Raw genomic sequence first — 21,259 nt, 5'->3', positions numbered from 1 at the left:
TCTCTGACTCTCACCAGCAAAGAGCAGTGTGAAAATAATGGTGAGCTGGTACACAGCATGCCCCAGGATGTTCTTCATCATGGTGCGGGAAATGAGTGGCTTGTTGCGGCCATATGGCTTGCGCAAGAGCAAGGATTCGGTTGGGGGTTCTGTGGCAAGGGCTAACGAAGCAAAGGTATCCATGATCAAGTTGACCCACAACATCTGGACAGCCTTCAGAGGAGAGTCCTGCAAAGGGAGAAGCATCCATCAGAAAGGAGTGCATTTCATTTCTGGTCCAAGACTATGCCTCCCCACTCCAACAGCTGCTCACCTGGAGCTGACATGCAACAAGTTCAAACTCTTAACCCACTAGTATCCAGGGATGGTCAAGTTGGAAGCCCAGGAATACTAATGCTACAACTATAGTGTTAAACTACTAAATATTTAGTGCAGAGTGGGGGTTAGCACATGTATCTTGCAGGGGGTTGGACTCCATGACCTTTGTGGTCCCTTCCAACTCTACAATTCTATGATCTATAATCTTCTCCCAAATACCTTTTGTGCATCCTTAAGGCTCCAACTCCTAACTATTTTCAGAACACCAACTTGCATTTAATTAATAAAAAATAATATCTATGCAGTCTTCATTGTTGCAGAGATGTTTCAATAGGCAATGACAGCAAATTTTCCAAGTGCTTCCACGCTGCAATAATCTCTACAAATGTATGGAGCTGGGGATGGCAAACTTTTGGTCCTCCAGATGTTGCAGGACTCCAACTGCCATTAGTCCCAGGCAGCATGGCCAATGTTCAGGGATGATGGGAGTTGTAGTCCAGCAACATCTGTAGGCTGCAGTTTCTCCATCCCTTGGTACTGAGGACAGGTCATTCCTAGCTATGAGCTGCAATAGCCATCTAGATCTTCCATTTTATGGGTCATTATACCTCTGATTACCAGAAGCTGATGACAAACAAGGGATTGCTCTCTTCATCAGCTTTGAGACCTGTCAGGAGCATCCAGTTGGCCACTGCTGGAAATGCTAGATGGATCTTTGGGCTGGATACAACAAGAAAATGGCTACCTTTGAAATCCAACCCAACCATCTCCGTAACACAGGTCTTTACACGCTGCCCTGCATCAAGACCAGACATTGTGAATTTCAAAGCGCCAAAACAAAAGAGGCCCAGCAGAGCTAGGAATGGCATTCAGAATGGCTAGTTCCAAGACACCTCAATTGTTCCAAACATTAAGCTATAGATAAAACCCCTCCCCGTTTGACTGATGTTACCTGTGTGATACAAGCGCCCGTGAAAGCCACAATCACAGCCACCACGTTGACCGTAAGTTGGAACTGCAGAAATTTGGAGATGCTGTCGTACACATTGCGGCCCCACATCACTGCCTTGACTATGCTTGTAAAGTTGTCATCTGTCAGGATGATATCTGAGGCCTCTTTAGCCACATCTGTGCCAGCAATGCCCTGAGGGAGAGAAAATGAGGAGGAGGAGATCAAGCTGGCAAGAGGTCGTCGTTCTGCTGCTATGACTGGTTCTCCACAGAGATAGGCTTGCACTCAAAATGGCAGGCACCTTCCAGTTTCAGATGAGGACCACGAGATGGCAGGAGGAATTAGATGGCTAATCCCATAATCCCCTCCCCCCAAAAAACATGGATGAGTTAACTGATTGGCGTATAGGAAATACAAGGCCCTTTGAGACATAAAATACCCCCTCTCTTTCTGAAGTTCAGAGTTGAGTGTCAGCTCTTATGTATAAAAAATGGGACCATCCACGCAGAAGAGGAAGGCCTCAGAGAACCTCACAATTTGCAGGGGGTGTGTATAAACACCTGCTAAGTTTAAGGGAGGGAAGGCTTGAAACAGCCCATTGAGGACTGAGCAATGGGCATATAATTCTATTACAGGCAGGGAAGCACACAAAACTGGGTGGCAAGGGGGAATGGTGGATCATAGAGGAGGGTATGGAACATGGCAACATTTTGCTGCAGATTCCACTGGTGATTTTGATTGTCCCCCTTTGCAACACCAAAAGTGTGATGGAAACCTAGGCAGTAATTCTCTGCTCAGACTCCTCCTGCACCTCAGTGAAGAACCATGGCAGCAGATCAAGAAGGCAATTGGGCTTATTGCAAAACTCCATTACAGACACACGGTGGCAGTCAGTTACTACAGAATCTGCCGCTGCCAGAACAATCCCAGAAAGCTTCAGAAGTATTAAGCAGGTATCCTGTGGTGACCAATTTTTCCTAATGCTTGCCTGCTGTGTCCTACTGAGCCCAGGGATTGTGAGATTCTGTCCTGAGCTGAAACATTCCTGACTTCTGCAAAGTGCAAAAACTGAAACAGAAAATAGAGCAGAATAAAAACAGAGCTTTAACACACACTGCTTATCAGCTCCATTATGGCAAGGCACACACAAGCAAATCACTAACCCCACATGCTGCTGCATTTGGTTTCCAACACACCAATTAGTCCATACCATAGCAAATCCCACGTCTGCTTTCTTCAAGGCTGGGCCGTCATTGGTGCCATCCCCAGTCACAGCCACCACCTGCCTCCGTTCTCCAACGGTACTGTCAATAATTCCTGAAAGATGGTAGGAACGTCAGTAGAGGGCAGGCACAGAGAGACCCAAACTGGCAGCAAAGCATCCAGCGGCAACGCAATGGGTCATTTTCCAAAAGCAATTCAGGTTGTGGTGGTTACAGCTTAGAGCCAATGATACCAAAAGGGCAGCCTCTTCCCATATGAGGCTATCCACCAAAGATCATCGGGGAGACCCTTTCACACATGCCACTAAGTATAGTTGGCAAGGATATATTTTATTTTGGGGCGCCTAGACTGTGGAACTCTCTGCCTCCCGAAGCTTTGTGCAGCTTCCCCTTTGCCAATGTTTCACTGTCAGCTGAAAACTTTACTGTTTCGGCAAGCGTTCAGTCTGCCTGCTGATGAAGAAAAAGGGGTTTTCTAAGCTCAGTTGGTTAGAGCAGAGCTTTCCAAACTGTGTGCCGCGACACGTTAGTGTGTTGGCTGCAGTGTGTGTTGTGTGAACGCTCCCCGTGCTCCTGGAAAGGGGTTAATTTAACCTCTCACTTGCTAGTAAAACGGAATTACCATGTCGCAAAATGATGCATGCCTAAAAAGTGTGTCATGAGAAGTTTGGAAAAGTCTGGGTTAGAACATTGTGTTGATAACACCAAGGTTGCAGGTTTGAGCCCTGTATGGGACAGCTGCATATTGCAAGGGGTTGGACTAGGCAATTCTCAGGATCCCTTCCAACTCTACAATTCCATGATTCTATTTCTCTTAATTTTTTTAATTGTTATTTAACTGCTTTTGGTTGTGAAAGCTGCACTGAGTATTTCTTTCCCACATTGGAATGGCAGGATATAATTTTCCAAGCAAAGGTCTGTTTCACACATGCAGGTTAAAGGCGAATGCACAGAATGCTGCTATAGGGAGCTGGGCTCTGCCCCCTCTATTCTCTTCCCCCTCCCACTTTCTGGAGGACATTTTTTTGGAGGGCAAGTTCCGTCACCTCAGAAGTCCTTACCTTTAACAAGTGTGTGTTTATCTGTGGGTGAAGATCGTGCCAGGACCCGTAGCTTGGGCCAAATCTTATCCAGTTGTTCTTGTTCCACCTGCAAGACAAAACCACAATCTCACCAATTGGCCTGGAACAGGAGCTTGAGAACTGCTTTCCTCTTTCCTCCTACCTGGAAGTTCTGAGAACTCACAAGTGACACCTGCTTATCTAAAGGCAAACTAATATAATTTCACAATCCAAGGGGTTGTGCCAGCCAATCATGTGGGTAAAAACCCACTCTGTCCATGCTAACATGGATCTCATATAAAGCATGAGAAGGTTGAGGTTGGATGGCCACCTATCATGGATGCTTCAGTTGAGATTCTTGCATTGCAGGGAGTTGCACTAGATAACCCCCAAAGTTCTTTCCAACTCTACAATTCTCTTGATTCTATCCTGAGCAAAACCAGCCAGCTTTATAAGTGGCTGGAGTCAGCCCAGGTGCAAAGCAGGAGGCCATAGAAAATACCTGTAGTATTAAAAACAAGCATGGGAAGGGAAAAGCCCTCTCTATAGCTGCATTCTAGCCTTGCCAAGCCTGCACTTCAGAGCTAAGAGTTTCCTTCTCAGGAGCTTGAAAAAGCTCATTATTCCCCAGAGATCACGGAATGAATGCGTTACACAGAATGAGACACGTTTCAGAAACTGTCAAGCGGGGAGTGGTCCTCTAAATAAACTGACCAGGCCCCTGAGTGGCTTCTACACCACCCTGTTCCCTCAATCCCTTATTCCTCTCACCTCTCCTTTCTCGTTGCGGATCAGCCGGTTGAATTCCTTCCCTTCCAAGCACAGGAAGTCCTCCCCAGGTAGCAAGATGCCACACTTGGTTGCAATGGCACGGGCTGTGTTGATGTTGTCACCTGTAACCATCCGGACAGTAATACCAGCTCGCTGACACTTCAGGATTGCATCAGGCACCTGTAGGAAAGCCATGAGCTAACAGAGTCAGGAAGCTGAGCCGTGCACGCATGAGGCAGCGGGAAATCATGGATAAAGGCTGAAGAGGGAGCGGGGAGGGTGGGGAACAACAACTATAAACTAACAGGAAACTCATTACCTGAGTCTAGATCCTTATGTAGTCAAAATGATACATCTGTGCTCAGGAGGGAATCAGGAGGCTCAGGGTGAAAAACCCAGGTTTGCAGAAGTAGAAAAAAATACTTAGGAAGAAACCTCAACTGTGGAAGCCCCACCACCTCAACAACACGGTAATTGTTTTAAGCAGGCTCAGTGGCCACAGAATGCAGACAGTGAGGGGGAATGGAAAACCAGGGGAGGGAGGAGATTGGAATGGAGTATCCTGAAAGACGGGTTAGTGGGTTGGCTGGAACGCTGAACAGAAACACTTCACTCTGCAACATTTTGTTCCAAGTTTCACTTGTGTTTTTATGTCCATACATTCCAGACAACACTGCAATTCAACTGCTCCAAACATAGGTCATTAAAAAAAAAGAGAAAGCAATAAATATTTGTTTAAAGATGTATATCCTGTTCAAGTTATTCCCACTGGACTTTCAACACAGTAACAGAAAAAGTTACAGAGTTATCTTCAGATTTTGTCTCTAAAAAAGCAGCTCCTTTTGGCTGTAGTCTTGGTGAACCTTCTCCCTGCCTTACAGGCCTCCTCCACCTGGCCTAGGAGGGCAGGGCGCTTCATGGAACCTTGGGTTGGGGTATTGCTTACTGGGGCTTGTTGTTATTATTACCCCAATTATTTAAAATTGTTTTAACTTTATTTATTTTAACAATTTAAAATGGTTTTAACTTTAAATGACCTGATTATGGATGATGAGGCTTCCAATTAGTTTCTGGGCCCAATTCAAAGTGTTGGTTTTGACATATAAGCTCTAAACAGCTCAGGGCCGCAATGCCTCAAAGACCACCTCTCTCCATAGGAACCAATCTGCACCCTCCGATCATCATCCAAGGCCCTTCTTTGTGTGACTAAAAATAAGAGATTGCCTTCCACTTAGTCAAAAATAAAAGGAACTAAGAGGAAATTGCCATGAACTGCAAGCTGAAAGTGCTCTGCTAAAGGGTTGTATTCGTACATGACAGATCCCCTACTGCTGGAACTGTACAAAACCTAAACGTAAGCTGTCATTTATTTGTTACTTGATTAAATTTAGATCACAACCTTCCTCCCAAAGGAGCCCAGGGTGGTCCATGCACGATGACCTTTCTCACACACGAACATGCATTTCACTGTCTGTAGGTACAAATCTGTGTGCTGAGAGTTGGAGCCAATTGTGGCTTCTCAGAAAATGCACCGTTCGTAGCCAGGCAACAAGTTTTTTTCTGAGCATTTTCTGGAATAGGCACAATATCTTGCCTCTAGGGAGACATAAACTTGTTGCGCCCCATCCCCCAAATGACGCAGCATCGCTTGGGAACCTCTGGCGCCACAATGTGGGCGGGCGAGAGGGTTTTTTTTTACCACTCGCCCGCTATGGGACAGCAAAGTAGTGGCAGGCCAGCCTCCCTCCTTGCCCTGCAACACTGATTTCATTGCTGCATCCCTGCTCTAATAGGCTTTATCTTGTACCGAGCAAGCCTGAGCAGGGAGGGAGGGAAGGAGACATTACTAAGGCACCAGCAAATTGAATCACCGCCTCCAGAGCTACTGCACGCAGGGCATCTGCAAAGCCATTTCCAACCCCAGATAATTCAACATCTAATTAAGGAAAGGCGCGTGCAGGGGGCCAGCGCTGAAATGTAATCAAGAGGTAGGCCTGGGATGGTTGATTCTGTTAGGTCAGTTGTCTGCTTGTCACCACCATAGTAAGCTGTGAGAGAAAACAGTGTGTGGGAGGTGGGGAGAAACAGGCCGAGGAGGCGGATGCTGGATGCTCAAAACGTGCCCCTTCCCTCAGCAGCCTTCATTCCCTGTCAGAATCCCTGCAGTTGCTTCTGTGTGGAATTTGTAAATTAAAATTGCCTCATTCAGGATGAGGCAGGGTTCCTGGGCCCTTCTGTAATTGCTTGGAAGAAAGAATTAAGATATTTGCCACACCTCCCGCAGCACCGTGACTGGAAAAGCAGGGTGTGCCAAAATTCCCTCTTCCAGGCAATTCCTAACACAGCTGTCAACTTCTGCAACAACTGCACAGTAGGGTAGCATTCAACAGGTGCAGCTTTCCCCCCATTAATGTGACTCCGTGGAGGACAAAGCTGTACCGCATGACTTTCTCATTGCTCTGTAGCTGCCAGAATCTCACAGGGGCCTTTTCTTCACACTACCAGCCTTACTGAAAACACAGCATCCCAGCGGCTTCTGGGCTGTATCCAGAATTCTCTGTGCACGGGCACAACAGAGGATGGGCAAGTTTTGATGTTGAGCAAAAGAGGAATACAGCTGTGCTAGCAGAAATGTGCTGCATAATGAAGTATGCAATCTATTGTTCCACAAAGTTACCAGTAAACTGGTTATCCAGCCTCTTGCACAACAACATTCGGCTGGTGCAAAATATTTTGCCATTGGAAAATGCATGCCACTAAGTGAGTTTAATTTAGCGCTACATTGGATTCAACCCACTGACTGTAAATGGGAAATACAGTTATCTTCAAACTCTGGCAGAGAGTGAGGCAGGACCGTGATGGCAGCAGTCAGAAAGTTTATGGGACTAAGGCAGTTAAAAGCAGATGAGCAGGAGCAGATAAATAAGAAGCCAGGTCTGAAGTTCAGTAAATCAGATGGACACATAAGAAAGCAGTGCACAGGAGTCAAGAAAAAGCAGAGCCATGGCAAAGATAGGAAGTGACAGCAGGAAAGAAGAGGGGGCGGAAAGGGCAAAGGAGTCCAATATACTGAAAGTCTGAATTGGTGATTAAAGTAACAGTGACAAATGAGGAAAAGTGGTAAGGTGGATGTTAGAGAAGAGGCCCAGTGTAAAAGTCACTGGTTTGCACAAGACCCATTCAAGGGAACAAGCATCAGAAGAGGAAACAAAGCTGGGTCTGAAGGAAATGAATCTGGAAAACAGTTGGGACCAAATGAGAGTCAACATGACGAAAGAATATGATTCAGGGGACAGAAGTGATTTGTCTCCTCCTTGCACTAGGCAAAAATCAAAGAGAGCCATGCTGGTACCTCTGGCCGAACAGGGTCCTCAATGCCAACCACAGTGATGCAGGTAAGGTCAGACAGGATCTCGTTTTCCGTATCCCAGTCAGGCTCAACTCCAGTAGGGAAATCCCGATATGCCAGGCAAATGGTACGCAGCCCCTGACAAGCCATTGGCTCAATCACTTTCTTCACCATCTCATCCCGATCCTTCACCTTAAATATTCTGGGTTCCCCATTCTTGTCCAAGATCTTTGTGCATCTGCATCAAAGGTAGGGTGGGGAGAAACAGAAGGAATAATAAGCATGTCTTCCAGAAGATGTATTCATGCAAGCAAAGGCAAAGAGCTTTAGGTATGTGGTCCAAAGGGATTGTGCCTTAGTGAGGCATGGATTACACACTATTTTACATACAGGAGTACATTATCTACTTTCTCCTTCCTAGAATAACAATGAGAAGGGTTGTGCTGCCCTCTTTAATGGAAATTCTGTCCTGCTACCCATTCCTAACTTGAGCCTTAACCTAGCTTTAATTTACAAGACTGTCCACAGATTAAGGGCCTGTTGAACTTCAGCAACTATATTAATGAGACAGAGATACCAAATACATTGTGGTGCATATTTTGTTTGCGTAATAAGACACTTTCGTAGCCACCAGGAGAAGACCAAGAGGTCTACATCCATTTTGCTGTAGAGGTTGGGGGGGAAAGACGGCTCTATTATTTTTATTATTTTATCTATTAAATTTATATGCCCACCCTTCCTCCCAAAGAAGCCTAGGGTAGCAAACAACAAGCGATAAAACAATAAATAAAACAATCCCAGTACAGATGTAGACAAGAAAGAAAGTGAGAGGTGCCTCATGTCTAGAGCAGAGCTGAGTCTTTCTCTTGGAGAATGCCCCCCCACCAGTGGACTGGACCATTGACTGGACAAGTTGGGATAAATAGAAGGGAATTGAGTAGGTCATTTTTAGGCATGCTTTGGGGACCTACGGAGTTTCCAGCACCTCATCCACGGCTACAATGTGGTGTAGTGTGTGTTGGACCAGGACCTGGGAGATCAGGATTCGAATCCCCACTCAGTCACTGGATGAACTTGGGTCAGCCATTGTCTCTTAGCCTACCTCACAGGGTTGTTGTGAGGAAAAATGAGGAAGGGGAAACCATGTATGCTGCTATCTTGAGATCCTTGGAAGAAAGGCGGGATAGAAATCAAATAAATAAATAGAATAGAACACAGGCCTCATTCTGCCCCTACATGCATGACTATCCTCTTTTTGAACACAGTGACTTTGACAGGCTATGAATGGGCAGCAGGTATGATCTTCAACGTTAAAAACATGGAAAGGAAATACCATTTTGTGGGCACAATAGGAGGGAGTGAATAACTGTTGGAAAGCAGATTCTTTCATAACTAGCATGCATCACTGAATATTCCTCAACCCATGAAACTACTTGTGTCATTAGTATCTTGCCACTTCAAAAACCCAGAGGATATTCAATGGTTAAGGACTCCATGCTAGGCTGACATAAGCAGCAAAAAGGAAGAGACTATGAAATTATGCAATTGGGTTGGAATAAATGACTCTCATGGTCCCTCCCAACTCTACAGTTCTATGACTCCTTGCAGTGGCATTAGCGAGTAAGAGAGAACCTCTGTTACAAAAATCACGGAAATATTAAAAGATAAGGCACCTATAAACTGTGTTGAAATCCAAGTAATTAATGTGTAGCGTGAAACCACAGAGAAGATATCTCCTACTTCAAAACCCATGAGTTTGTTTGATCCTAAGTCAACCTTAATTCTGATGTTCCTTTGATGAAAATGGATACAGATATACGTGTTCTTTTTATTATTCCAGACTGCAGCACTGAATTAACCATTATGACAGCGATGCTCAGTTCTGAGTGTGAGTTTGGTACCTGCTTTATCCTTACCAGTGTTTGTGACATTGGCCAACGTTTAACACAGAGTAGTAAAGATGGGTGAAATCTGCCCATCTCAGTTTGGACTGGGATGGGTTTTCCAAGCTTTTTCAGCAAAAGAGAATTCTTGGAAAACAGCAGACCATCCCTACGATTCTGCGAAGCTCACCAAGACCTAGCACCTGGGAGAACCTCCATCATCGCCAACTTTCTTTCATCCTCCCCCTTCCTCATTTGTTAAGATGGGCTGAACGTAAGGAGGGAAAACAGCAGCCTAGATAGTTGACTCAAGCTTTTCTTCGAAGCTCAAACTAAGACATGATGTCACTCACGCAATTATCAGTTCTGTTAATGTGTGAGTGTTGCTTTTTTTTAATCAAGTAAGTAGCAGGTGTAGGGGGGCTAATCTGAATCAGGATGCTGGTATATGTGTATGTAGTGGTTTTAACTCTGGGGCCCCACTGCGGTCTTAATCTGAACTGAGACTTCCTACAGTTTCCAATGCAAAGAGGCCCCAGCTCCAATCTGTAGTGGAGGAGAGGAGGGTTACCTTCTGAACTCTAATCTGGATTGGGTCCCCTGCTCTTGCTATTTACTTTTTAAAAACCCATTCCTGTAACTGCTAATTGTGGGAATGAAATCATGCCTATTTTGGCTTTTAAATGTCCAGCTTTCTGCAATAAAGGCCCCTGAGTCTGCCTAGATATTCCATTGCCAGTGGGAACTCTGGGGACAGTGGTAAAGAAGGGAAATGGAAAACAACAAGAAGAAGAGTCCTGTAGAAGCTTAAAGACTAACAAATCTATTACAGCACAAGCTTTCCTGGTTGATAAGACTCTTTGCTGTTTCTTTGCACCCACAAAGTAACAGTTACCCTTCTGGAGTATGGTAGAAAGAATCACCAGAGACCCCAACAGAACCATTAGGAGAGAAGTTAGTTACTTGCGCAGGAGGATCTCAGAGGCTCCTTTGCTGTACATGCGGAAGCTCCCATCTGGGTTCTTCAGCACCGTGCTCATGGATTTGCGGACCGAGTTGAAGGTGTACACCTTGTAGAGTTTTTCCTCTGGCACCTCATTGCGGACGGCTTGATAATCCTGCTTCAGGTCCAGCACAAAACCCAGAAGTGCACATTCTGTCTTGTTTCCAACTTGACGTGGGAGGCCCCCTTCTTTCTCTGGTGGCTAGATTTCCCAAAACGAGTGTCAGGTGATAAACTAATGGCAAATCACATCTAAACAGCCATGGCCACTTGCACCCTATCTGAATCTGGTAAGCACAGAACAGGAAGGGAAAGCCAGTGAGGCTTAGTGGGTACAGCACTGGACTTGGACCAGGGAGCTGTGGGTTCAAATCCCTACTCAGTCATGAAGCTCCCTGGGTGAATCTGATCTAGTTGCTGTCCTTGAGCCAACCACCTCAGAGGGAGAATAAAATTGCAATGTGGGGATTGGGGGAGAGGATTAAACCAAATATATGCATCTATCATATGAAGAATCCTTTTGGATCAGAATTCCCCCTCTCCAGCCTGGCTGTGATCCTGGTAATTATCAGCCCCTTTAGCTCATGCTTTTTGCATTAAACAAAAAACCAAAAAACCATGCATGCTAATGCAAAGAGGAGTTTAACTTTCTGTCTGGTTTGACCCCAACTCTGAGCTCCTTGGAGCAAAGAGGCAACAATATGCAATGAAAAACATTTGGATTTGTCTATGGTGGGTTCCTGTCACTAGAAGAGAATTTCAGAGGTAAAAAACGATGAAAATCCAAAGTGAGTTAGCTAGATGGCTGTTATTTTTATCTTTCAGAAGTCAAAGCCTTAATCTCTTTAGGCTTCAGTTTCTATCTGTGAGAAAGGGATATTAGCAGAATTTCCTTACCTGTCAGATTTGTGAAGCAGAGACCTCTTCTGATCTCAGACTGACTGGTGGGTATTCAGATTTCTCCTTGTCAGTCCCAGATCAGAGGAGCCAACTGCACGGCACTTCCCTACCTCACTGGAGAGTTTGGAAGGTTTATGTATATTAGACATTTCAAAAAGAGCTTCATATGCTATTTTTTTCCAGACACGAAGATTACTTTCATGTTTGAGAAAAAAGTGCATTTGTTAACACATGAAAGGCACGGTGTGTTTTTCTGCTGCAAGCAGCCAATACATGTAACAGGGATCCAAGTCTGAGAACAGAGATCCCAGCAGACGTTGCTTTTCCCTACACAGAGATTAATCCTGTTGGAAGTGAGACCGCCCGACCGTAAGTTAGTGACAAATGTCCTGCTTTCCTCCCTACAAACCTATTGAGGCTCTTCTGTTCCTCGGTAAATATGCTGCAGATCAGTGTGACAGCTGATAGTGTTGGTTCACAGATTCACCCAGGTAAAAGAACATTGATAGGGAGAGCATTTGCAGCAGAGGCTGTTGCATCCCTCCATCAAATTAAAAAGCAGGCACAGTCCACTGTGAGCTTGATGCGGCTTGTTCAAGCTCCTCCTCCTCTGTCCATCTGCCACTCAAAGAGCAAAGAACACACTTTGGGGTTAGGGATGGGGCAGCAGGTGACAGAGGGCTCCCTCAAAGATGAGAGAGCCTTGCCTGCCTCACTCCTTTCCCTGACTGTTTAAAAAGTGAAGATGTTTATTTTATTTACGAAGATTAATAAAACAGCTCTCTAAGCTCTCTCGTAAGACGATGCCAGCATGGTGAAGCTCACAGCATCTTTTTCCACTGTGGATCAGAGGGACTGCAGTTCAACCTCTGGGATCTTCAGGAGAAAATGGCACTGGTAGCATCATTACACAGAAAGCACCTTCACTTTTCAGACACCAAAGGAAGGAGAAGAAGCTTGGTTAGGCTCTCCTTTGAGGGAGCTGCTTTCTCCATCTGTGGCCCCATCCTGGTTCCCAAAAGAGATCCCCCTCGCCTCAGAAACAGGGCTGTAGGAAGCAGAAGGAATTGGGCATTTTCAAGCATTCTTTTGAACACTAAAGATATGCTTGAAGATAACAGATTTAATTGTGGGACAAGCACAAGGATGCTTGTCCATCTTTTGGTTCTGTGGTGGAAGGAGAGAGCATGTGTGCATCGCTGCATGCGTGTTGCACACAGGCACAAATGGAAAGGAAAAGATAACACCAATGAAGTCCACAAGCGCCTGGGCTTGTGCATGGAGTGCCTGGTGCACACTATGCTTTATACACGTAGGGAAGAAGTGTGTGTGCACCAATCCTTCCACCACAGAATGGCAATCTTCAGGTGGATGAAAGGCCCTACTAAACTCCTCTCCTTGGTGAACTAGATGAAGGGTGGCAATGCTAGCTCCTTCACAAAGCCAGGACTTACCAAGATTTTAGAGGTGTAAGCAGAATTTATTGCAACACCGTTGATGATGAGGTCCAGAGTCTTGGGCAGGATGGCTTCTGGGTCAGGGATCTGTCTGTAGTGGGTGTCCCCCACATAAGCTTGGACCACAGTCATACGGTTCATGGTGAGAGTACCTGTCTTGTCTGAGCAGATAGCAGTGGCGTTGCCCATTGTCTCGCAAGCATCCAAGTGCCTAACCAGATTGTTATCTTTCATCATTTTCTGTGCAAGGGAAACACAGGAATCACTAAGAAGGGTTATGGAGACTCAATGGCAAAGAGGCAGACTGGCCATTCAACCAATGCAAGATGCTGGTCTCTTTCTGCAGGGCCTGCAAAACGGAGCTGTTCCGACAGGCCTTTGGTTGGGGCCCAGTCTGACCCCCCTCTTTTTTTGTTATAATACCCAGTATGTAAGTGGCCTCCCTAACCCTTTCCACCAGCTCATATAAGACCAGCACAAACAGTTGGGCCTGGTGAGCACTCAATGCTCCCATCCCCTATAGTTATAGTTATAATCCAAGGGTTGCCATCTGATTTTATTCTGCTCCAAATTTTATTTTAAGCTGTATTTTAATTGATTGTGTGATTTATGTTTTTAATGTATCATACTTTGATGTTAGCCTCCCTGAGCCTGGTCCTGGCCAGGGAGGGGGGTATAAATGAAATTTATTATCATTATCATCATTATTATTAAGCATGAAAGAAATCAAAGTAGGGGAGAAGAAGCAAATATTGCAAATCTGCCTCTTTGGGAAATAGTTGTAACTAAACAACCCCGCAGTGATGTGCCAAACAATATTATTCTTAAATGCCACATTAGAGTAAAAATGAGAGAGAGATGAACAGACCTCACATCTATCTTAGTTTCTCTCTAAGCATTTGGTATAAGAAGTGGAGGCCGGCTCAAGTTGAGTAAATGTGCTTCTTATTTTAACAGTGTAAAACTCTGACTCCAAGTGCTTCTAGCCACTCCTTTCATGCACATCAAAGAAAAAGGCACCTTGCTCTCCACTCCCTTGCACAATAAATCTGTTGTGGCAAATACAAATCTAGCCATTCCCCCTAAAACTGAAGAAAGCAACCCAACCTCCAGATCCAGCCCCACCCTGTCTCCCCCAACCTGGCAGCGAATATCAGGTCCAAAATCTCTTCTGGCTTCCAGCCTCTCACCTTCACAGAGTAGGCCAAAGAGATGGTTACAGCCAGAGGCAAGCCTTCAGGCACAGCTACCACGAGCACAGTGACACCAATGATGAAGAACTTGACGAAATACTGGATGTAGATGGGGGTGCAGTCGGCCAGCCATTGCCTTCCTTGAATCCCGAAGGTGTCAATCACAAAATACAGCACCAGGATAATGACTGTGATGGCTGACATAATCAGGCCTGAGGAGGAGGAACAGGAACAGAAAGAGAAGGAAGGTGAGGGCAGACCACCAGAAGATCATAGGGTTGGCTGGACCACAGTGATAATTTTATAGTTGCCAACCTGGACTGAGGGGTACTAATCAAAGCTTACTGATTTCAGGTCTCACATTGGAGAGAACTGCAATGCACCAGTTAACTTGCACAAGAGCACCTCTTCTCTGTGTCTAAGAGGTGTAGAGACTACAACAGAGGTCAGTGTGGGGTGCTTGGTTCCCAATGTCAAGCATCACTGTCACTTAGCAAGAGGGAGAGATACAGGGTGCTCAGTGTAGGGGCACGAGGAGTTGCAAACCCAATCTGACCCTTCTGCCATCGCCTCAGCACCAGGCTGAGCTCCCTACACCTTGCACTCCCCCCTCTCAGTAAGCAGCAGCAACAGCCAGTATCAGGAAGGCAGGGGCAAATGCAAAGTCACCCCCGTCAGTCACTGCCACATGTTACCAAGGAGACAATTTTGCCCCGCCTTTGAACTCATTACTCAGGATGAAGCTTCTTTTCTCGGCCTCGTAGCTGCAGAGAAATGGTTGGCATTGCTTGTGCCTGCATCTGCTCTTAGAGCAATTTGCTCAAAGGCAAACAAAAAGGAACAGTCTCTCTAGCGAATTTTATTCATTCAGTCTTCCTATTCTCCCCTTCCCCCTTTTTTGAAAAAGTCATGAATCGGGATTTTTCAAAACACTTGGGTTAGCAGGGCTGGCAGGGAGGAAGTCTTGGTTTATTTTGGCCAATTGGGGTGCAGTGTCAACTGGAATCTCAGCTGGACCTAGGAAATAGGTAGCTGTCTTCTACTGAGTCAGACCATTGGTAAACTTCTAGCACAGCACAGTCTACACTGACTGGAAGTGACACTCCAGGGTTTTAGGGCAAGAGTCTCCCCGCAGAGGCTGGGAGCAAAGTCTTATCTGCAGAAGCTGGGGATTGAACCTGAGACCTTTTGCATGCTCTACCACTAAGCTATGGCCCTTCCCCTAAGCATTACATGCAAATGATTTTAACAAAAGCCAAACAGTATGTATTTTCTTCCTTTACAGGAAAGCTGCTTTGGGAGTTGGAAATTCGGAGCATAGAGGCTGCTCCTGTTTCTCTGCCATAAATGGTTCCTCCTAAAACCAGCTTTCCTCCAAACAATTTCTTATAAAGGTCTTTGGGGTATTGTACATGTTTGCACTTAGGCCCTAAGGCAACAAATTTAATCAAGAGCCATTCTGACATCATTCAGATAGGGATCTTTGTACAGCTACAGTGGGAAGGAGGCCACCACACTTTAAAAGAACAAGGCAAATTACACCCAGCCAGAACTTTAGTTCATCTGGCTCAATATTATTTCCTCTGACACTCAACAGTTCTTCAAATTCCCAGGCAGCTACCTGAGACCCTTCAGCTAGAAATGGTAGGACTGAATTGGGAACCTTCCATATACAATGTGTTCACCTTACCAGTGAGGAAGCAACAGAGAACGTGACATTCATACAGATATTTTCAGATTTAATCCCTGGTTTTCTAGTTAAAAGAATTGCAGGTAGCAAGGAGAGAAAAGACCCTGGGGAGGTGTTGCCAGTCAGAATAAATACTGAGTATGGAGCTGGGTTGACAGAGCAATCCTATTTACACCTACTCATAAATAAGTTCTGCTGACTTCATTCTGGTATGATCCTATTTAAGGGCTTGCCCACACTTCTGCTTGTCCCGTGCCTGGCCCATACTTTTTAGGCATGGTCAAAGTGGATTTCCCCTTGTCCTGCTCCTTTTACAGGGAAAACCTACTCTTTAGTGCTAAATCGGAGCAAATGTCGATTCAGAGAAAACCTGAATTGCCATTTGCTCCAACTGAGAAATAAAGAGCGGTTTTCCCCAGGGGAAAGCAGTGGGACAAGAGGAAGTATGGATAAGCCCTAAATGCACACAGGATTGCAGCCTAAGTCAGATTTTGAACACTTGAGTGGAATTGCACTTGACTTCTGTCATGCTTGCTTTGGATCTGCCTTCCTTGCCCGTGCACAACAAACAAACTAGGAAGACAGCCTTGCAAAATGGCCAAATCCTGCCTCTATTAACATGCTTACCTGCTTTTCCAATCTGAACTGCCAAACGGGTGAGTTTCCCCTGCAACACTGACTTCTCCTTCTTTGGGACCTTTACCTTCTTCTTCTCCTCCTTCTCCTCGTTTTCCACCCCTTCTTGGCTTTTCAGTGGCTGGATCTCCAGGGCCACACCATCTTGAGTTTTTGCTGGATCCAGGGCGAAACAAACAGTGGCCGAATGAGTGGGAAGAACAGCTGAGAAACACTTTAGGTGCAACAGAAAGAGAAGGAAGGACGGCACAGAGAGGGAGAGAGAATCCCAGTGCACAGGAACCCCAACAACAGACACAGACACTTGGTCAACCTAGACATCCAGGGAGCCCTGTTCCACATCCCTCCGGAACAGATGACTGAAGCAGGTGGCAAAAAAATCCCCCCCTCCCAAAGGCCAATACATTTCAACATCTCAGATGACTACACCTGGAAGGAAGGACAGCCTTGCTAGGAAGGCACAGGAGGCACAACTCTGGGGATCTGTTTCCCAGATCGGCTTGCTGATTTGCTGCATGTCCCTGTGCAAGGCATCTCCTCCATGAGCATTTCTGTAAGATGGAGTTATTGGTACTTACCTCACTGAGGTAGCAAGGTGGAAGCGGTGCAAAACCTAACCTGTGGACAGCTATTATACTCAGACTCCCATGGCATGACTAAAGTCCTCTGCTCCTCAGCAGAGGCTGGTACTGGCTATTTTAGAGGCAAGCGCAAGCATCCAGGAGCGCAGATGGACAAAGTGCAAGGAACCTCTGTCCAGGCTCTGGGATGGTTTACAGCTGAAGAACTCAAAAGAGTTCAGCAAGTGATCCGAGCTGCTTGACAGTTAATATTTGCAGGAGGTTCTCCTTATAGAACAGCAGATAAGATTAGCTCTTATTTTAAATCATCACCTGAATAATTGATACAAAACTAGAATTGTTTTTAGCTGGAAAATCTTTCCTCTGATCAGATCCCTTGCATTGATCATTTTAAGGCCTCTGGGAGCTAGTCTTTTTCACTGTACATAACACAACAATTGTGGAGTTGTTGGGTGGGGAGGGAAAGAGGAAGGTTAATTATGAGGGGGCAAGGACTGAGTCAACTAATAGGAAGGGAATCTGTTAGTCTGTTTCCCACCTGTCACTTTTGTGGTCTAGACCACAATGTCTTTGGAACCTCTCCAAAATACAAGAGGCAGATCCTCAACTGGTGCATATCAGCACAACTGCAGCAATCTGTGTCACCTTCCAGAGGCAAGGATTCAATCCCTAAAATCCCTGAAATAACCAAACCAGTCCCCCCCACCTTTTTTCTCTTCCCAAAGTGATGCGGGTTCAGATGAATGTGTACGTGGCTGCTTTGTAACTGATCTGCACAGTTAGGATTGAAGGACATGATGGGGGAGTGGGGGCCAATCCCAAAATAACCCAAGAGTTCAGATCAGAAGGAGGGAAAACTCAAAACTGTTGAGAAAAAAGGAAGAGAAAGAGAAAGGAGAAGGTATAGGAAGAGGGAGAACAGACAGGTGCAGAAATGGGCTTCTTCACCATAGCCTGGAAAGAACAGGGGGTGAAACATATCAGAGAATAGACACTCACTTTGATTCAAAAGGCCATGAGAAGAACAGAGTGTAATGACCAGGTGTGCTGGACCCACCTCAGGCCCCTGATTAAAAAGTAAAGATTTAGGGGTTTGGAGCAGAACGAGATACTAATGGGGGTGATCCTGGGCATTTATGCAGCTTAGCACAATTCCACCAAGCTAAAATATTGTGGGATCCCACAGGATAAGAAGCTGCAATTTCATTTTCAGCACAGCCTCACAAATTTAACTGTGGGGGGAAAAAGTGCTTTCTTATGTTCCTTGACACGTTTTGCATTTTTGTTTACATCTTGCGTACAGCAGCCTATCCTTTCTTCATGAAGAAATGAACAATTTTTGAAACTTAGGGACTGGAGAAAAATATGTATGACTAAAACCCTGTCAGCCCTGAAATGCAATGCTCAGCTAGCAGGGGGTGCTGCAACACCAGATATGGGAAGCTGCCCAGCAAGGACGGAAGTGGTGGGTGGTTAGCACTATGTTAATCATTACACCCTCTTCTAGAACAACAAGGCGAGATCCCGCCGTAGCAACAAAGAGCACAGACTCATGGGAAGAAGGAAGGAGGAATGCTCAGTAGTTAGTGTGGTGCTGGTTCAAAGGATGGAGAGGCTGGTTACCTTTGTTGCGATTTTCGGGGGCTCCGGGTTTTTTACCTGTTCAGACAAAGAGAGAAAGGGTGGAGCACTGAGCACACGGTTTGTGACATCGATGTCCCTGTTGGTGGACACCCGTATGCGGGGGCTCAGTGCTCTCTTGGGGAGGCTGTCGGACATGGAAGGAAAGCTATGCACGACACAGCTGCCACCTGGGCTGAGCACCATCGCAACAGGGCTGGAGAAGTCCAATGTTCCTCACAACTAAAAAGGCCACTGCAAATCCCCACCTTCCAGCTCTCGCCTTCGCTCTAATGGAAGCAGCAAGCAGCTGCAGAAACAAGCACTGCTTCGAATCAATGGAACTAGCCTTGGGACTAATGGATATTGGGGAAGTGATGGTGGGGTTTGGTTCAGCTCCCTGCAACAACAAATGGGGAAGCTTATCCTTGGACTTCCATTCCATGTGGAAGTTCTAATCTAGAGACTCCCAAACTCTGGTGCTTCAGGCCCTCCCTGCCTCCCAAACCCAAATAAAACATCTTCAAAAGCATTAATATAAGGAACCTCTTTGGCTGCTCAGGTTACATTCCAGAGCAGCTGCCAAATGCTAAATAAAATTCTTTGCTACTCCACTTTCTTCAGGAAAGAGATCTTTGTATAATGGAAGAGCAGTACAGAGCTTGCCCAGAACTGTTCCTACTGAGGAATGAATCATATTGGGAGAGTTGCAGATTGACTCCAATCCTCTCTACAGGACAGTTCATAAACAGTGCTAACAGAAGCAGGCAATTAGAATGCATAATATGCCACAGCCATATAAGTCCATGGCCCACAGTGTGATGCAAACCAGCAAAGATCAGAGAGAGCATCCCCTCCAGCAAAGCAGCTTTGCATCATTTTCTTATGGATTTCAGTCTGCCCTCAGCAGACCTGAATAAAGTTTGGCATGCAGATTTTGCCAGATGCAGCCCTTTCAGTTGAGAGTAATTAATCCAGAATAACTACCACGCCCTGATTTCGTACCAACCAGTCAATTTATGAACTTAAAAGAATAGGAAAAATCCATCCTTTTACCACTTATTCACTGCCCCAGTTTGTAAGTATGGAACAGTGGCTCAAAAAAGGAAAAAGGAAAAAAAGAGTGTGTTGGGGCAATAAATCTGCATTAAGTGACTAACAGCACACAACCCTACACACACACACTCATGCATAGGTTCCATGGAATTTGATGGGATTTGCACATACATAATTATACAGCCAGACTGAGTGAGGAGTGGAATGGTTATCCTGATGGTAATGTTTTGATTTTTAAATCTTCAGGATTCTTTATTTGTATTTTTTTCCCCCAGAAGAGAGAGAGAACCACACCTCCGCCAACATGACTACTTTCTTTATGCAACTAGGGCACATACTGAATAATATTGCTCAGTATTTTGGGGTGGGCTGCGCGGGGGAAGGGGGTCTGTTTTTACTATGGCCGATTAACTGGTCTGCTTGATTCAGCAGCTACAGTTTCTGCAGAGCTGTGTGGGGGTAGAAACTCTACTAAGCCTTGGGGGTGCGGCTCAATACATTTTGCATCCTCCAGGTACTAAATGATGTTTTTTGGTGAAGCTAGTAGCTACTACTGCAGGTATTTCAATTTCTTCCAGTTCCGAATTTCCAAAAGGTTAGGAAGAAGTGGCAACTCTTGTGTGTACGAATGCACACACCTGACTCTCCAACCCAGCTTCATCAATATATTTTATTTTTAGTTCAAGACAACAAAACAAAATTCCCTGGAGAGGCAGTGTTGACTCCCATCTGGCTACTGAGGGAACAACAGTCTCTTCTCTGCTTCACTTTGTCCCGGTCTGTTTAATGCTTCCGACATTGGCTGTCCATTAGTATTGTTTCAGTGGGGAGGATGCTGGCGATCCCACTGCATGGCTTGCCGGGTTGGGTTAAAAGTACAGGTGCCACTTCTGCTAACTGCAGCAAGCAAGTCAGACCTGTGGGCAGGGTTCTGTTCGTGTAAATGACATGCCAACGTGTTTCGGTGGAAAGTGAGAAAGCATCAAAGTCTTATTTGGAAACCAAACCTACTGTGAAGAACTGGGTGTGCATTAGATTGGCTTACGTGCCAGCATAGTCAAATGCACGCTGACCTGCTCTGATTCAAAATGACTGCTTTGCTATAAACCAGCTCTGATCATGCTTAGCATTTCAAGTACTGGTGTAGAGCCAGCCCTTATCATGAGTATGAAATCAATGGTTAGTTAGGACTGTCTGGACCAAAGCTACTATGATTCAGTTTGAGTTTATTCTTCTGAAAAATTAGACTAAGAATGACATACCCCACAGTCTTCTAGTCCAACCTCCTGCAACGCAGGAATCTTTTGCCCAACATGGGGCTCGAACCCACAACTCTTGAGATTAAGAGTCTCATATTCTGCCAACTGAGCTATCCCTTGGTCTTTCTGGGGATGAACAAGTTAACAAATGTATTCGTAAAATGCTACATAATGTATTCCTTATTACTAATTTCAGTGATAACATGCTCCAAGCAGTGTTCTTCCATCTCTGGTTCCCCACTAGATGCTGTTGGACTCTTAGCCAATGGTTAGGGACAATTAGCATTGTAGTCCAACAATGTTTAGG

General features: G+C 45.4%; 1 protein-coding gene across 10 annotated transcripts in view; it reads right to left on the bottom strand.

Annotated features, from left to right (window-relative positions):
- ATP2B4 (ATPase plasma membrane Ca2+ transporting 4) overlaps window positions 1-21,259 on the bottom strand; it is a 161,063-nt gene that overhangs the window by 24,633 nt on the left and 115,171 nt on the right. For 8 of the 10 annotated variants that reach the window (XM_053393175.1, XM_053393168.1, XM_053393167.1 and 5 more), the window contains 11 exons: window positions 18,641-18,676; window positions 16,428-16,592; window positions 14,108-14,322; window positions 12,915-13,157; window positions 10,521-10,762; window positions 7,678-7,912; window positions 4,326-4,505; window positions 3,555-3,642; window positions 2,481-2,587; window positions 1,271-1,462; window positions 15-228 (listed from right to left, as the gene is read on the bottom strand). In XM_053393175.1, coding sequence (XP_053249150.1) covers window positions 15-228; window positions 1,271-1,462; window positions 2,481-2,587; window positions 3,555-3,642; window positions 4,326-4,505; window positions 7,678-7,912; window positions 10,521-10,762; window positions 12,915-13,157; window positions 14,108-14,322; window positions 16,428-16,592; window positions 18,641-18,676 — 1,917 coding nt within the window. The remainder of the gene's footprint in view (window positions 1-14; window positions 229-1,270; window positions 1,463-2,480; window positions 2,588-3,554; window positions 3,643-4,325; window positions 4,506-7,677; window positions 7,913-10,520; window positions 10,763-12,914; window positions 13,158-14,107; window positions 14,323-16,427; window positions 16,593-18,640; window positions 18,677-21,259) is intronic. The other 2 variants (XM_053393174.1, XM_053393171.1) reach the window with 1 other exon arrangement.

Source organism: Podarcis raffonei, chromosome 6 (genome assembly GCF_027172205.1).
Source record: "Podarcis raffonei isolate rPodRaf1 chromosome 6, rPodRaf1.pri, whole genome shotgun sequence".
NCBI classification, from domain to species: Eukaryota; Metazoa; Chordata; class Lepidosauria; order Squamata; family Lacertidae; genus Podarcis; species Podarcis raffonei.
The sequence above is the reverse complement of the archived record's forward strand: the minus strand, read 5'-3'. Positions and strand labels throughout refer to the sequence as shown.